The 18,152-nt window shown below is 39.8% G+C and overlaps 2 protein-coding genes across 5 annotated transcripts in view; both read right to left on the reverse strand.

Annotated features, from left to right (window-relative positions):
- Window positions 1–18,152, reverse strand: part of LOC116057155 (zinc finger protein 271-like) — a 191,947-nt gene that overhangs the window by 100,727 nt on the left and 73,068 nt on the right. The window lies entirely within an intron of this gene.
- LOC116057164 (NACHT, LRR and PYD domains-containing protein 3-like) overlaps window positions 1–18,152 on the reverse strand; it is a 120,675-nt gene that overhangs the window by 91,267 nt on the left and 11,256 nt on the right. For 2 of the 4 annotated variants that reach the window (XM_036001056.1, XM_036001057.1), the window contains exons 12-14: window positions 17,045–17,218; window positions 15,098–15,144; window positions 5,827–6,523 (exon numbers count right to left, since the gene is read on the reverse strand). In XM_036001056.1, the coding sequence (XP_035856949.1) occupies window positions 5,988–6,523; window positions 15,098–15,144; window positions 17,045–17,218 (757 nt within the window). In that variant the 3' untranslated portion in view covers window positions 5,827–5,987. Of the gene's footprint in view, window positions 1–5,826; window positions 6,524–14,548; window positions 14,951–14,991; window positions 15,145–17,044; window positions 17,219–18,152 lie in introns of those variants that run through there. The other 2 variants (XR_004897299.1, XM_036001058.1) reach the window with 2 other exon arrangements.

The raw sequence follows: 18,152 nt of genomic DNA on the forward strand, positions 1-18,152 counted from the left end.
TGCCGCAATCCTCGGGTTTAAATGGGTCTATGACTTCCGGGGTAACAGGAAGTTAACCGGCATTTTAAGTATTACATTTTGTAGCCATCAAGATGTCTTGGGGCTTTGTCTAATTTGAATGTGAATCATATAAATGATATGCTGTAAATGTCTAGCTTCTTAGATATATTAATTTTGGCTGTATGGAGCTGTTTCTGTCTATTCACCTGAGCCACCCCTGCATTGTATTGTGTTGGTATGTTCCAATTTGAGGGGTGGGGCTTCAGGCTATATAGAGTGGCAGTAGTATTTGCTTGGGAGAGCTGTTGGAACACCTGAGGAAGTAGGACGTAAGTCTGTTGCATATCCTCAGAGTGATGACTTGAGTTAAGGTCTAATTAGTGAACAGTTGTATATTTATATTGTCTTATTGTTTTGACTCCCAAGTCAATTTATTTCCTTGAAGGTATATATTTTTCTGTCTTCTTAAATTGTTTTGTTAATTTTTATTTCACGATTTTGCCTCATTGGGCCTTAATTGGGGTAAACAATAAAAATCCCATCTTGACAACTTCATCTCGGACTCATCCTGAGTGTTTACACCTGCTCACGACTACTCTTCATCATCTACCCTTGACCTGTCCCTTCATTGTTTCATGATAACTATTAGAAGAAGAACAAACGTAGGGGCATGCATTACATTTCGTTACCTAACCATCCCTCCCTACTTAACACGGACAGATAGCCTGTTGATTACTTTACTCAAATGTCTTTATTATCGCGATGCAGCAGCAAAGACGGATGAAGTTAGGTGTTAACATCACAGCATTGTGTAGACCTAGAAGGAGACTGACATTTGGATATTCACTTCTGCTTTGATGAGATGAGTTTGTTTAGATATGATTACGTTTCTAAACACATCGAGACCTGGGGCCTGTTGCACAAAAGTAGAATGAAGAAATGAAAAAGTGCAGCTTGACTTAGTGTGATCCGCTCATCGCGGCTTAATCGGTTGCACGTTTGTCGAGCCAGGATGAGAAGGTGAAGCTATGTCAGCCAGGTGTAGATAGCTGGGATAAGTGACCGTCCACGGCTTTCTTAAATAGACCACGGTATCGATCACAGATTTACTGATGCAGAAATGGCGAAGACGCGTGCGGCATATGTTTAACCTGCTGAGCAGCAGCTGTTAATGGAAAGTTACGAGGAGGTGAAGCATATAATATGCAAAAAGGGAAATACGGCTGTTGTTATCAGACAGAGAGAAAAGGCCTGGCAGATAATAGCGGACCGGATTTAAAAAGATCTACTTACTAGTCACTCCACATTTTTACAAAGTTGTACACTCTGTTTTAATAGCTTTAATATGCTTGTTTTAAGTGTTGGTTTATTGCTGTATCTGTTTTTATCTGCTAAATGTGCTGGTTTTACTGTAAAGTGTCTTTGAGTAGCCTGTAAAGCACTATATAAATAAAATGTATTATTATTTGGCCTACTTTGCCTTAAAAGTGAGCAGAGGGATTAATGTTCCTCGGGAAATTTACCCTAATGACTAGGCTTAATTTCAAACCCTTATTCATAATGAGAGAATATGTTTTACAACCATATGCACCAATCTCTATAAGCTATGATTCTAAATATCTTTCTACAATTAATGTTAATACAGAACAATCATGACTGGACAAAAACTAGAAAAAGAAGTAGTCTAAGTGACTTCAATACACACTGTAACCATATCTGTAAAACTATGTAGCCTATTATTATTATTCATGTTTTTTTTTCTCACTCCCAAGCTCCAAGATAACAAGTGACAGCACCAAAATAAAAAAAGAAGAAGCTTTGTGGCGTTCCAACACATTCTCACACTCATCTGGTAAAATACTGACGTTTGGTCAGGTGCCATTGTCGTCGTTATTGACACTAAAAGTCTCCTTTAGAGTCCGCTGCACGGTGTGGGAGGATCCCCCTGCCTCCCCCCGACTCTCCACGTTACACGGGGCACATTTCACGGGGAGAGCAGCGGAGGAAAAGCCCGACATGCCTCCGTGTAGAACCGCCACTGTTAAGGGACTGGGACATTCTACCAGAAACGTACAGTATCTGTCCTGGAATTGTTACAGTGAATACAACGTGTATAATCCAAAACTGACACATTTCTGTGAGTTGCGCTTTAAAGGAATATGTAATATTAGGTCCTTGGATGTTTTATTCTTAATTAAAAACACTTTTGAAAATTACAAATCCTGAAAAATGGTCTGTCCTCAGACAAATTTTAACTACCTTGTCCATAATTTTGTTATCCTGAAAATTGTTATTTAGAAGAAAAAAAGAGTATTCATTAAAAGTTTAAGTTGTTATCATTCACATTAATTGATAAAAAACATTAAATGTTACATAAATTCTACAAATAAATCGTATTTTACAACTGTCCCCATGTTTTCGGTCAGCCCTGTCACGTTACATAAAAAACAAGATAAAAAAGTGTGTAATACGCCTTTAAGGTTATGACTCAGAGGACGTGACATCATTTGACTGATAAAGGGTGATTTTTTCTCAATCACTGTTATGATTTAAAGCTTGTTTTTGCATGTTTTTTGGGGAGGACGAGCTAAAGGGTCATGCGCTGTCACACTAAAATATCCTAGAAAACAATGAAAGTTTTAGAAAACCAAAACATGTCTAAAAATGTTACTGAAATGCCTTGCTTACAAGCTAACAGTTTTGATGCTAGGAAGCTAGCATGCTGAGTAATGGCAGTGAAAATGGCCGACTGTCAGGCCCCGTCACATCAGGCCCTGTCACGGCTGGTCACGGCCCTGTGTGACAGTATTTATATATCATATTATATTATATTGGCTGAACATGACCATGTTAGTCTCATAACATGTACATTAAAATAATAAGAATTACTAAAACTTAATTAAAGAACATAAAACATAGATTTTCCTGCATCAACAAAATCCATAAAGTCAGTCCTGTCACGTCACGGTCAGTCCTATCACACATCACATTATGATATAAAAATGGACTATTTAAGAAATTATTCATGAATTAATCTCTTTAAATGTGTACATGAAGGCGGGGGTATATATATCCACTATTGTATATATATTTTTACAATCGTATGAGTAGCTGGTGGTTATTCTGTGCTTACCATCCACTGAAATTAACCACAAAGTCACATATTTCTTATGAGTTACAAAACCATGTCAGATACAATCAGGGACATGTGATAAATAAGAAAATGCTATTTGTATCAAAGAAAGTCATAAGGAAACCTTTCTAACATTTAGAAATGTATCTGTGACAGGGCCTGACATTTTAGGGGTGAAAAATGTCTTTTATTCAGGCATAAAAACATGCTGAGATGGCACGATGTGTTTCTCATATCTTAACATGTCCCTCATATGGATTAATGTTCAGATTAATAAAAAAAAATCATTTTCCTTCAATGATTTTTAGAAGTGGAAATATACCTTTCTGGTAGAATGTCCCATTTACCTGAGTGTGTGTGTGCGGGTTTACCTGGAGCTCTGTCTTCTTCAAACCGTTCTTATACTGTCTATGTTTAAAACTCACTAATAAACTACACAACTATCCCGCCGCCAGCTCCAAGGGGGTAAGCCTGTCCTCGGACCGCGAACCTCCTATGGCGCCATTTTAATGCTACAAAGCGATCACCCCCCGTTAGCATTCCATTGACTGCCATTCATTTTGGCGCCACTTTGACAGCGAATAACTTCATAAGACTTCATTTGTCCATTGTTTATTTCTAAAGAAACATGACAATGTATAAAAGGCTCCATTACCTTGTATCTCACGTTATGGCTCCGTAGTAGACGTTTTTGTAAAAATAGGCTAACGATTGGGTCATAACCACGCGACTTACTGTCTCATAGTAGAGGAATTACCGTATAGTACAGGAGAAGCGCGCAGGCAGTTCCGTCTCACATTAGCTGTTTAAGTGCAATTACTAATGTTAACTAGCATTTTAGTTAGCAATGATTATGATGATGATGCCTATGTTATCTCCTTACATATACCTACGCTCTCCGTCTCTGCTAGATTGGGAATGATTGAGATTTCTCTTGGCACAGCTACCAGAAGACTTACAACCTTCAGACACGTTGCTCACGTCACATTTACGTCGTCTCTCTCAGTTGGAGGCTGCTCAGTAACGCTCAGCGCTCACCGGAAACGTGCTTCTAACGGCCTTCACTGGTCTCCGTCCAGAGAAACGGGATCTGTTGGTCCACTCTAATATACAGTCTATGGCCAGCTCGAGAGCACAGTGAAGCAACGAGACTTCCGGTTTCCTCCAAGTCAGGGATTTTCAGATTAAAAGTTTAAAATGAAAGAAGGCCTCCACCTGGAGGTCAGGAGGGGAACTACAGATACACATTCAGTTAATGAATCAGGTAGTGGTGGACTGGAACTGAGTACATTTACTCAAGTACTGGACTTAACTCGAGGTACTTGTACTTTACTTGAGTATTAAATAATGTACAGCACTTAAATAATTAAAACAATATTGTAAGTATAAAGAGAAATAACTAAATATAATGTAAGCATTTAAATGTATGTTTCCACCAGACTCCATTTAAATAAAATAGCAATTTCATGATTATTAAACACACTTCATTTATAGTCGATAGAAAAAGAAAAACATATATATCAACTGTTCCACCAACAATCACCACTCTGGTTTGGTTGAAATAAACTCTTAATTCACCCATTTCCATGTGGAAATATGCTGGCTCTATACACTCTAAAAGTCCTGATTATTTACATGGTTGGTTTGGTGATGGAGATTTTGGGGCTGTTTCATGTTAAACTAAAAGGATCTTACTCTTTAACTAAAAGGTCTATCTCTGTAGGGATCCTTTCATAATGTTGTCAGACTCTTAGAATAATAATCTGAGTCTGTCAGCAGCAACAACAGAACTTTTAGTGGATGGAAACTTTACCTTTTAATTAGGAGTTTAAACACAGACACAACAGGAAGAATAAATCCATCAAATCAAGTCACTAATAATCAGCATGTGGCCTTGTTTTATTTCATTCATTTTGCATTTAGTTGTTCCACATTCCCAGACATTTCAAACAATTCAATCATTGAGGTTATTCTACAAGTCAGATGAATAAATCAGCTGTTTACTATCTGACCTGGTCTGTTTCCTGCTGCTCCATCATTCTTTAGTGTCTGCTGGAAACAGTTAGCTTTCTATTTTCTGACTTTGTATGACATCATTAGTGTCTCTGCTTTTAGTCTGAACAGACCTCAACAGATTTAAAACCACATTCAGTCACAGAAAATACTAACAGGGAATATAAAATGTCAGAAGAAGATTATTAAATGAAAAGTTCACTTCTCTCTCTCTCTCTCTGTCTCTCTCTCTGATGTTCAAGAGAATTTTGAACATCTTCATTTTTTGCATTCTGGTTTATTTTTCTGCAAACAATTTGTGCCTTTTCTGCATTAATTTATGGTGCAAATGTCTTTATGTATGTAAAGGAAATATAATAGGTTTTTGGAGTAGGCTGCACTAAGTTACATAGTTTTTGATTTGATTATTAGTGGGGGGGTTGTATCAATCTGAGTAAAGAGAGTCAACTGATGAATGAAATCATGATATGATCAAATGAACAAATGATCTCCCTCAAGATGAAACGTAGAGATTTTATTAAAAGCATTTAGAAACATTAGACTATATGATGATTGGTTATAGAAACAATATACATTTAAATATATTACAATACGATTCAACATATAAAGGACATAATAGTAACCAATAACAGTTGATTATTTTTTAGATGTTACATATCATGAAGTGTTTTTAGTCCAACAGTTCAAATGTTGATAATCCCAGAGATGAAATCAGATGAATGTTTTTGTGTTTGAGTCTCAGATCTGCTTCACAGTGCAGAGTGTGTGTGATGGTGAACAGACTGAACTTTGATTTCAGCAGCTGATCTTCAGTCAGTGTTTCTGTCCACAGGAGAGACTCTCAGTCCTGCAGAGGACACAGAGACATCGAGGAACCAATGTAGACCCCAAACCCAGGATAGAGAGGTTGAGTGAATGTGGTGTTGAAGGTGTAGAGGTGGATCAGTGAGTCAGAGGAGACTCTGTAGAAGGACAGAGAGCCAGCAGGAACGTCCACATACACTGCTACTCTGTCAGAAGAGGGGGAGGAGATGGATGATCTTCTGTTATTGTGACAGACAGAGTAACCATCTTCATCAGAGCAGTACAGTCTCCAGGACTGATCATTCCTTCCAAACATACACCCGTCTTCACTGCGTCCTTTCCTGCTGATTCCTCTGTAACTCACTGATATATCAACCTCTCCTCTCCACTCGACCTCCCAGTAACAGCGACCAGTCAGACCATCTCTACACAGCAGCTGACGGCAGATGTCAAATCTGTCTGGATGATCAGGATATGACTGATTCTTCTTCACACATGTCACCTTCCTGTTGTTGTCAGACAGTTTGAGTCCTCTGTTTACTGTGTTTGTGTCCAGTTCCAGTTCACAGACATCTGATGGAGAGAACAAGACACAATACAGCTGCAGGTTATCATCTGATGATTTATTAACAACTTCACTGACAATAACTGAAAGAAAATCACTCAAACGTTCATTTCATATTCAGCTGTGAGTGATGTTTAACAATCCAGTTCTAACAACATGAACAGTTAGTGAACATGAGAGTCAACATGTCAACAATGTTCAGCTTCTTGTCCTCGTGTTGACCCGATGATGACAGCTGATGATCCAAATCTAGAAACATCAACTGAATAAAGTCTCACTAATAAAACTGTCCCATCTTCTTCTACTGCAGCACAAAGCAGCTCTGAACCATCTGCTTTCTAAAACTGCTATTAGCTGATGTTCACTTTATAGAAATACCAGTTTATGTATGAAAAATGAGTATTTATGGTATGTTTGTGTCTGTGTCGTATATCTGATACCAGGTCTCCATCAGGGAGGAACTGGAAGATAAATCTACCTCAACTCACTTTATTCACCTTTTAAACATCTTTGTGACATTAATTATGCCGTGTTGTGTTTATGAACTGTGAGTTTTTTCAACGCTTATTTATTAAAACCATCCAGAGAAGAAAACTGAAGGCTACTTGAACACAACAACTTATGTGTGAATAAAAAATAAAGAAACAAAGTTAGCTTTCTGTTGGCTCGACTGTTGATTCATGTATTTATGTATTTATTAGTTCTGTTGGATCAACGTGTTCAGTTTGTTCTGTTTGTGGATTTTAAATTAATTCATTAAATCCTAACATCTTTCCAGCCACAAAAACAGAAACTTATCTCATAAGAGAAATTTATCTTCATACTTCAGGCAAGAAAATCTAAAAATCACAAATACTGTTAAATAAATATAAATAAAGTCTTTATTTTATACAGTTAACTACATGAATAATTGGTGTTTCAGTTCATAACTGGGTAAATACAATGAAAACTACGTTTCCCATAATCCTTTTCTTCAGGCCACTTACGTTATTTGCACTACGCAACAGTTACTTTCTGAAGTAACTAGTTACTTTCATAATTTGCTACTGAGTAACTAATTTAGTTACTTTTTGGAAGAAGTAACTAGTACTGTAACTAATTACTTTTTAAAAGTAACTTGCCCAGCACTGCTAACGCTAGCATGCTACCTCGTTCTCAATGGCAAAGCACTGCTACAACACACACTAGTTCACCATCATCTACAAAAGAACTACTTACATGTGCGCCCTCATTTAGAAGAAGTCTCCCAGCTAATCCTGCCTTGTAACTGACTGAAGTTGGAGAAACAGCCTTTCTTTAATGTCTATGGAAACAGCTAGCTAATATGATCCTTACCTAGCTACTGAGCATGTGCGACTACAAACAAAGATAGTACAGCAGTGAGAGTCTCACTTAAAATACAATTATGAACCTGAAAATGAGCATAATATGGGAGCTTTAACTACATGAATAAATGGTGTTTCAGTTCATAACTGGGTAAATACAATGAAAACTACATTTCCCATAATCCTTTGTTTTGAAGTGAAGTGTAATGTATTTTCAGTGGAGTAATCTAAGTGAATTATTTTCTGTATAGCTCCACTCCTAGCCAATCAGATGACTTTGTTGGGGAGTAGAAAAGAAAGGAGGAAGTCAGAGAGGACATGTAGAGCACGTTGGAGGGAGAAACATGCAGTCAGCAGAGGAGAGAAAAACTAACTTTAATGTCCAGCTGACTGATGTTTGGAGACTAATGGACTTTTAAAGTTTTGGCACAAGTATCATTTTTACAGCTAACAGTCGTGTTCAACTCTCAGTTTGGTAACTTGTTATCCCGTAGTTTGAAGTGAAGTTCAGGCAGGTTAGCTGTGTTTTTGTTTTCACTAGCTTTGGAAAAGTGTTAACTGTTAACCATTGACGTTTAAGCTAGCGCCGCCGAGAGGGACAGTCAGCTGTAAACGCCAGCCGCAGCTTTCACCGAGGACCGGGAGAAACCAGGACTTCACTGGAGGACTAGGACTGTGGAGGCTCCAGAGATCTTCTGTTGCTGGTGCTATGGGGTCGCTCCACGTTTCATTGAGGGTAGGGTGACCAGATTTCCCGGAAGTAAAACCGGGACACTTTGCGCGTCACCGTAGTGCTTGTGCACGCACAAACTTTTTAACGTGAACATCTGCCATCCCAGGTCAGACACAGACAGTAACTTCATTATTTTGATTGTAGGCTCCTCATCTAATAACCGTGTTTTTTCCTGTAAAATTAACAAAATTGAGGCAACAGCCTTTTTCAGTTTAGTGTGAGATTTTTTCTAAAAAATATTTTTTGAAGTGTTATTTATTCCAATAACACCAAAATAATTAAAATGATTTATTGAACATTTTGAGCATTAAACACTTCATATCCTGCATTCTGGTGAATTTTTATGCACCTATTTCTACCTTTTTCTGAATCGATGTCTATCTTTATGTGAGATCCAAACATGAAAATATAATGGAATATATTGAAGTAAAACTCTCAGGCATTCTGTATTGCTTTCAATAAGGGTGCTCCGATCAGGATTTTTGGGGCCGATCACCGATCACCGATTGCTGTGAGCAGTATTGAACGATGCCGATCACCGATCACCGATCACCGGGTCTATTTGAAACCTTCTATTTATCATGTCATATATTTATCCATCCACCCATCTTCGTCCGCTTATCCGGTAACGGGTCGCGGGGGTAGCAGCTCCAGCAGGGGACCCCAAACTTCCCTTTCCCGAGCCACATTAACCTACTCCGACTGGGGGATCCCGAGGCATTCCCAGGCCAGGTTGGAGATATAATCCCTCCACCTAGTCCTGGGTCTTCCCCGAGGCCTCCTCCCAGCTGGACGTGCCTGGAACACCTCCCTAGGGAGGCGCCCAGGGGGCATCCTTACCAGATGCCCGAACCACCTCAACTGGCTCCTTTCGACGCGAAGGAGCAGCGGCTCTACTCCGAGCTCCTCACGGATGACTGAGCTTCTCACCCTATCTCTAAGGGAGACGCCAGCCACCCTCCTGAGGAAACCCATTTCGGCCGCTTGTACCCTGGATCTCGTTCTTTCGGTCATGACCCAGCCTTCATGACCATAGGTGAGGGTAGGAACGAAAACTGACCGGTAGATCGAGAGCTTTGCCTTCTGGCTCAGCTCTCTTTTAGTCATATATTTATCATATATTAATTTTAATATTCTTAACAACAATGCATAAGTATTAAAATTAACAGAAGATAATGTATTGTGAATTGTCAACGGTTTACTTTTATTGACAGAAAACGTTCAACATTCCACTTCCTCTGTTAGAAACACACCTTAAACAGCTTAGAGCGTCCATAAACCTGAAGCTGCCCTGCATGTTACAGAGAGAGTGGACACTAAGCGACGCACAGGTCTGCTTCAGAGCTCTGTGTGTTTAAGTCTGAAGCGTAGACTGGGAACATCACAGGAAGTTCAAACTAAATCATTAGTATTGCGCTCCTAAACTTTGTGTTGATGGCATCAATGTATAAGAATGATTTGGCAATGATTCCTCCGAAAACTTCACCTTTCACAGCTTTCCTCATGTAGAGACGGTTGCTAGGTGATAGCAACAAATACAGCACGGTCGGACCCCGCACATAGCTGCCCGTTCTATTCGCCTCAGATAAATAAACTGGACAAAGTTACATTCGGGGCTACACTCAAAACATTCGTGGCAGCAAAATCTGCTCAAACCGCTCCTGGTGTAAACCGGGACATTTTAGCGTCCCGAGAGGCTTTTGTCGGGACCCGAAGCAATTAAAAATCGGGACGTCTGGGAACCCTAAGTGAGGGTGTTCTGAAATTTAGAGTTTCCCTTGACACACACAGCCTACACACACATGCACAGATACACACCCACCTCTGCCGCAGTTTACTAAGCGAGCGAACAAGAGAGATTGATTCATGTTTTTTAACTAAAGTTAAAACTAGAGTTGCCGAGACAACAGCACCATAAAACTGTGATTAGCTCACCGAACAGATTTCAAATAGCAGCCAACAAGCCGGGTTTAGACAATCATTACTGCAGCTTTCATACAGGAGCTTATATTTGCAGAAGAGTAATGCAGCAGGCCAAATACACCACACACAGCTTACCACACACACAACACACACACACACACACACACACACACACACACACACACACACACACACACACACAGTAAAAATGATGTAGCCTAGTCATATCTGCACCGCCTATGGTCTGGATTGAATATTGCAATAACAATATTATTACAATGAATAAACCAACGTTAAAGGCCAAATTGCTTGTTGGCTAACATTCTTGTAATGAACCAATTGAACATTAAGTTGAACATAGTTGTTGTAACATAAGTTGTGTCTTTCACCGTGTGCATTTAATATTGAGATGAGGATAAAAAAACATATATTGTACAGCCCTATGGAGGACAGTGTTAGCTGTCTCATCAATCCAGCTCGTTGACTCTACTCGGCTGTTTTCTTCTTCATTAAGAAACGGGGAGATCCAGAGATTCTCCTCAGTGGGAGTGTCACTGAAACAGCCAATCTGTGTAACTTCCTGTTGTGTTCTTAAACCACAAACAAAGCATGAGTAGACTTTACATTTCACAGTTACTGTTTTCCATCAGAATGGTATAGATCTCGACATTTCTGACTGCTCTTGAAGGCAGCTTTATTTCACAGGAGAGAGAGAAAGAAAAGAGAGGAGCGAGTGCTTTGTTGTTGGAGGAAACAGTTCAGTGCTGCGTTTCGTTTTTTCCATCCAATCCAGCTCGTTGACTCTACTCGGCTGTTCTCTTCTTCGTTAAAGCGCAACTATCGCCAAAATGCAACCTAGGGTCTTTTTGTGAATGTACCTGAGTCAAACTTTCGTTTAAAAACATAATTAGGACAGAAGCACCACTTTTAAGAAAAAAGTGAAAAAGAAAAAGTGTCAATCTCCGAGTGCGTCTGAACGGACTCCATAGGAGGAAATGTCATTCTTATATGAGGCTCCTCTTTCAACTACAAGGTCAATATTGTTTTTCACTAACGACAAAACAACAAATTATCCGTGCATTTATATGGAACTAATCTTTAGGAGCTTTCCATCTTTACTCTCCTCGCTGTTACGTTACATTCGGAGATCGACTCTTTTTGACTGACAAGATGGCGGCAAGTGGAGAAACCAACTGCTAAAGTGAGAGTGTAGAGTAGGGTGGTGATGGTGCAGTAGATATGACACATGCCTTTGGTGTGAGAGACCTGGGTTCAATTCCCACTGTGATACATCAACCAATGTGTCCCTGAGCAAGACACTTAACCCCTAGTTGCTCCAGAGGCGTGTTACCTCTGACATATATAGCAATTGGAAGTCGCTTTGGATAAAAGCGTCAGCTAAATGACATGTAATGTAATGTGGAGTAGGGATGCACCAAATCCAGATTTTTTGGGGTTCGGCCGAATACCAAATCCACTGGTTAAGATTCTGCCAAATCCAAAACCGAATACCAAATCCTCCTCCCATCCTCAGTCCATTAACACAGTAAACACATTAAAGGTGCAATATGTAATACTGACAGCTAGTGTTTAAAAGAGTTACTGCAGTACAAATTCAAAATACTGGAGAGAGTTGTCTCCCCTCCTCCCCAGACTCGAAGTTCACGTTGGTTGCCAGGCTGATACCAGAGCATCCACAACAATGTTGCTAGACGCTTGTCTCACATAGCCAGACATTACTCCACAGCACAGCGGAGTAGCTAACGTTAGATGCTGGCTATATTGACAGTCATAAAAGCCTGTGCTCACGTGGAGCTCTGTACCCAACTGACAGACAGACTTTTTCGGCTTAGAATTACCGTAGGAACTGCTAAAAATCCCACAACCTCGCCATCCTCTCCACACGGCAGACAGACACACTTCCTCGGCTTAGAATTACGATAGGAACCGCTAAAAATACCATTACCTTGCCGTCCTTTTCCACCCGACTGAACACACTTTATTGGCTTAGAATTACGGCAACAATCGCTAAACACACTGCAAACTCAAGGTCCTCTCTTTCCGATTTACAGCCCCCCTCTCTTGGCTTCAAATAACTCACCGTTGTCGGCTACAGCCGCTGAACAGGCTACACGTTGTAAACAGCCGTGGCTGCTTGCCTGGTCCTCCGGTAACATTAGCAGTTAGCAGGGTTAGCATGGCGGCGTTAGCCAGGAGCAGTCGGGATCACTTCACTGGCTGTGTCTCAATTGTTTTTGTGAGTAACCAACTCAGGTACTCTAGCTATATAATTCAATGTGAGTAGCTACACAAATGTTGAAATGACATAAAATGCCTGTCCCTAGTAGCTGTGATGAATTAGCCTGAAGCTAATGCTTACCTGTTCAGGAGGAAATTAGCCAACTCTGCATCCTTTTGGGCTCTAAGCTGTCTCCATCTTTCAAATACATCTCCAATATTTACCCAGACGGGTTTGTTACGTCTCTGGTCACGCAACTATTAGAAACATGCCGTTTTCTTTTGTTGGGTAAAATCAATCTCCGTTGATCCTGTTCGTTTGTTTGCTGCTTTCATGGCTGTACTAACCTTACAGCTGTAGCGCACTGGGTTTACGTTTTTACAGGTATATCTGGCAACCCGGCCTGGCTGACAAACTGGGCAGTTGATAACAACAAACAGGCCAAAACACAAACAGAAATTCCGTCACGGAACGGAAATTTCAAAAGGAGAAAATACTGGCATTAGCATTGTTGTCAGAAAAGATAGTATTTTAACTTAGCATGTTTCCTTAATATCTGATGATGCATTGGGGTCATTTTTGGATTTATTACAGTAAATATATTACATATTCGACCTTTAATGAAGTAAACAGCGTCCACAGCCTCTAAAATAGTTAAATGTAACAACTTAATGTTGAATTTACACGCTCTTTTTACATCGTAGGAAAGCACATCGCTATCGCCAGATGAGTAACAATTTTGTTTGGCAAATATTCGCTAACCAGTGTATGATGAATCATGTTGGGTGGGTTAGAATTAGAAAGCTAACGTTAGCTAACGAGCAGCAGCCGGCCGTTCGGTCACTCCGCTCCCACTGTAGGGAGACTCATTTACCTAGAGAACGGCGGAGAGCCGGGGAGAGGCACTGTCTGGTTAACACCAGTTTGTAGCTGTGACTGTCCTTCCTTTGCCGTACCTGAAGTTGCTGCATTTGCATAACCCATTTTGGCTGCTGTCTGTAGATTCCTTCATGCACAACTCGTATTCTTAAGGATGTTTCATACCAAATGTTTTTAACAGCAGCGATGTTGTGAATTGTTTTGGGTCCTTATGCTTTTAAACGAAAGTATGACTCGGATACATTCACAAAAAGACCCTAGGATGCATTTTGGCGAGAGTTGCGCTTTAAGAAACGGAGTGATCCGGAGATTCTCCTCAGTGGGAGTGTCACTGAAACAGCCCATTTGTGTAACATCCTGTTGTGTTCTTAAACCCCAAACAAAGCACAAGTAGACTTTATATTTCACAGTTACTGTTTTTCAGTGCTCTTGAAGGTAGAGAGGAGAGAGAGAAAGAAAAGAGACCAGCGAGTGCTTTGTTGTTGGAGGAAACAGTTCAGTTCTTGTGTTTCGTTTATTCCCCTCAGAGGCTGTGATGTTTCCTGTTTCCTGTACGGGACTCTCACACCGCCTCAAACCAGAGCTCAAAACACACTGACAAGTCTGATCTCCAGTTACATGATTGGCCACCGCAGCATTACATGGGGTTTCGTTTTTCAAAAAGTTGAGTCAGTCTGGTGTAAAAAGGATTTAAGGATTTATTGCACCAACTTATGAGCCCTAAAGGTTAAAAACTCAAGCACTTTGTTACATTTGGAACATTTAAAAAGCTTAAACTGGTTAGTGGTAACTGGTGTGTTCTTGTGAGAGAAAGAAAGGAGTTTTATTTTATTTTAAAGGGTAACTTACCTTCATAAAATTTAAGTCAACTGCCAAAGTTTCATATTTAAGTGAAAAGGGTTAGAGGACACTTGCTTGAAATGTATTGGTAGAAATCATTTTCTCTGAGGGATTTTTAAGTGCATTGGCACGTGTTTAGAGTTTTATTTGAGACTGTAAAAGCAGTAAAGATGTTTATGTATAACATAAAGTGATATCTTGACAAAAAGAGTAAGAAAAATATTTGAATACAACACAGAAAGAGAAACCAGAATAGTAGAATACATTTCTTTGTGTTATACATTTTACCTGGCTGTCCTGAACATTTAATTTTACTAAGGTTTACATTTAAAATACTTGACATTTGTTTCTGGGGAAATACCGATATAGCTCATAGTGTGTTGAGTAGTTCAACAGTGGAAGCACCGCGCTATTGTTTCTTGATTATTTCTTTATAGTTACTTATGCCTATAATAATAACATCCATTGGTAAAGGGAGATTTAGCCAATTCACCATCAACTGCTAAGCACTCAGGATCCTGTCCAGTAAAACATTGAAATAGAAAGTAACCTCATCTTATATTATACTTCCAGCACCAGGAAGGGGTTAAACTAGTGTAACACACAGCTGAATTCTCTTAGAGCAAACTTAAAACACACTCACACTTGCTCACACCAGGTCTCAGTCTCTGCGGTCCACCATGGTCCACCCTGCAGGAAGAAACAAAGTCACAATCAACTTCATACTCCAGGTCTGTGGATAATTTCAAGGTTTAACCATCACAGTGTGAAATGAGACGGAGTGAGACTACGTTGACTCTGCAGCTTGTTCAAGTCAAACTCAGGGCTGCTAAAGCTGTCACGGTGTGGTTACACTGAAGCCCCCTAAACATGATACACGATTTTCTCTCTCTGTGCAACGCTAGGTAGGGCGCAGAGCAAAGCACAGAGAGAAAAGTGCAGCGCAGGTAAAGGTCATCAAGGCAAGGAAGCTATGTCCAATTGCTAGGTAATGACATGCCATTATCTCATTCATTGCACCTTCGTAAGATCAGCGGCAACTAGGTCAAAGTTGAAATAATTTGAACTTTGAGTGCAGCACAAAGCGGCAAATCTAAGCAGCGGTGCGCAACGCCAGGGGTAGCACAGTGCATAGTTGGACGCCGCCGCCCTCCCCGAAGGAAATCAATAGAACAACCGCCGCAGAGCGGTTTTTCCGCCTATCATGTGTAGGCGGCTTTACTCTGAGACATGCACAGCATTCTCTATGCCCTGGTGACAGACTGACAGGCTGGAGGTTTGGAGGGGTTTTATTTAGTTTGTGTGTAAAATGGTCTAAATAAATGACATGTAAATAGGATAAAAAGGTTTTGCTTATTTTTCTAACTTAAAGCGTAACTCTCGCCAAAATGCAACCTAGGGTCTTTTGTGAATGTATCCGAGTCAAACTTTCATTTAAAAGCATATTTAGGACAGAATCGCCACTTTTAAGATTTACTGTATTTTTGTTTTTCGGTCAAATGGCCTTTTGAATGGGAGTGCTAGGGGCACTTTTATGCTAGCCTCAAAATAGCTATTTTTAAAACACTAAGAAGGCTCGACACAACATGAGACTTTGCTCCAAGTATGACCAAGGTCTCTACACCTTAACGAAAGCATTGACAACATTGTTTGTGTACCCAGAGTTTACTAAAAAGAAAGGTTTTGAGCAACTCACTGTAGCTGTTCTTCCGGTCGCCGTCTATCGAGCCAGTCAAAAATAGTCGAGGGAGGAGAGTAAAGATAAATGCACGGATAATTCGTTTTTTGTCATTAGTGAAACACAATATTGACCTTGTAGTTGAAAAAGGAGCCTCATATAGGAATGACATTTCCTCCTATGGAGTCCATTCATTCACATTCAGAGATCGTCTATTTTTGACTGGGAAAATGGCAGATAGCGTAAACAACACTGCTAACGTGAGTTGCTCAAAACCTTTCTTTTTAGTAAACTCTGTACACAAACAATGTTGTCAATGCTTTCATTAAGGTGTAGAGGCCCTGGCGATACTTCAAGCATAGTTTCATGTTGTGTCGAGCCTTCTTAGTGTTTTAAAAATAGCTATTTTGAGGCTAGCATAAAAGTGCCCCTAGCACTATCATTCAAAAGGCCATTTGACCTAAAAACGAAAATACAATAAATCTTATCAGTGGCGATTCCGTCCTAAATATGCTTTTAAATGAAAGTTTGACTCGGGTACATTCACAAAAAGACCCTAGGTTGCATTTTGGCGAGAGTTACGCTTTAATTCAATTATCTTGTAAGCTACCAAAAAAGGTCCCGTTTGGTACTGGTACCAATTTCAGCTACCTGTATCGCTACAAAAGTTGATTAGGAAAAGTGAGTACTCAACTTAAATGTATGTTGCATAAAATTGATATGCAAGTTGATTAAATCTTATTTTGTTAATGCCAATCGAATCATTCCAAACCTTTGACCTTGAGTAAAAATCAGTATTTGTGTTATAAGATTGAGAACCCCTGTAATACTCCTTCACTTAGATCCTCCATTAAACATGAACCAGAGTTTCTCAGTTAGTGACAAAAAAAAAAAGTGTTCGTCCGTCCATACCTGAGAGTGTCAAGTCTCCAGTTTGGATTCTCCAGTAAAGTAGAAAGCAGCTTCACTCCTGAGTCTCCTGGATGATTGTAGCTCAGGTCCAGCACTCTCAGATGGGAGGGGTTAGAGCTCAGAGCTGAGGCCAGTGAAGTACAACCTTCCTCTGAGATCATACAGCCTGAGAGACTACACACACACACACACACACACACACACACACACACACACACACACACACACACAGACACGGTCATGACAATTCAGGTACGACCTGGCCACAACCCGGGAGCAATACATAACAATTACCCTTAGTGCTAGAAATGGGTGGGGCTTTACAGTCCAGCTGTGCACAACAAGAACTAATGGTGTGTAGCTACTTTAAATTTTCATTGTCCAGTAGAGAGACAAATAAACCTTATTTTATAATTGTTTTACAGTGATTACATTCTAAAGCACAAATAAATAATCAGATGATTTTGTGGAGACAGATTTCTCCTCCTCTGCATATTTATTGCAACAGCTGGATAAGGAAGTAGGTTTACGCTAGTATCGATTTTTGACTGGGAATGCATTTAATCGCTCCGTCCTGCTGTTGTTGAAGCTGCCTGTACAAACCCAGCGTAATTAGTGAGTCACTAATTTTAGGCTCAGAGCTGAATGCTAAATGTAGCCTATTTTGCATTGCTTCTAATGCTGTTCCTCCATTCTGACTTACTGTGCATTGTGTAGGACTTTTATGTCTCTGTCTGTGATGTCAACATGCCTTTCCTGATTTGGTATGGTTTCCCCATGGGCAAGTTACTGTCACTGTATTTGATGTTGACTTTAATTATGTGAAAAATCTGTAATGTTACTGGAGAAGATACATTCCGGTGTCAAAGACACTATACTATTTCATATACTGTATTTTATATAGCAAAAAGGCCTTAGAAGCTGAAGTTAGTAACATAAATAACATAACATAAATAAATTAAAACTTAATTTATTCATGTTATATCTTACTGTGAGAGAGACAAGGTATTGTAAGACATGTATTGTCATACTTTTGTTAAAAATAACAATTTCCACTATACGATCACAGTTAAAACAAGTTTAATAAAGAGCAGAACTCCTGATAACT

Source organism: Sander lucioperca, chromosome 5 (genome assembly GCF_008315115.2).
Source record: "Sander lucioperca isolate FBNREF2018 chromosome 5, SLUC_FBN_1.2, whole genome shotgun sequence".
Taxonomy (NCBI): domain Eukaryota; kingdom Metazoa; phylum Chordata; class Actinopteri; order Perciformes; family Percidae; genus Sander; species Sander lucioperca.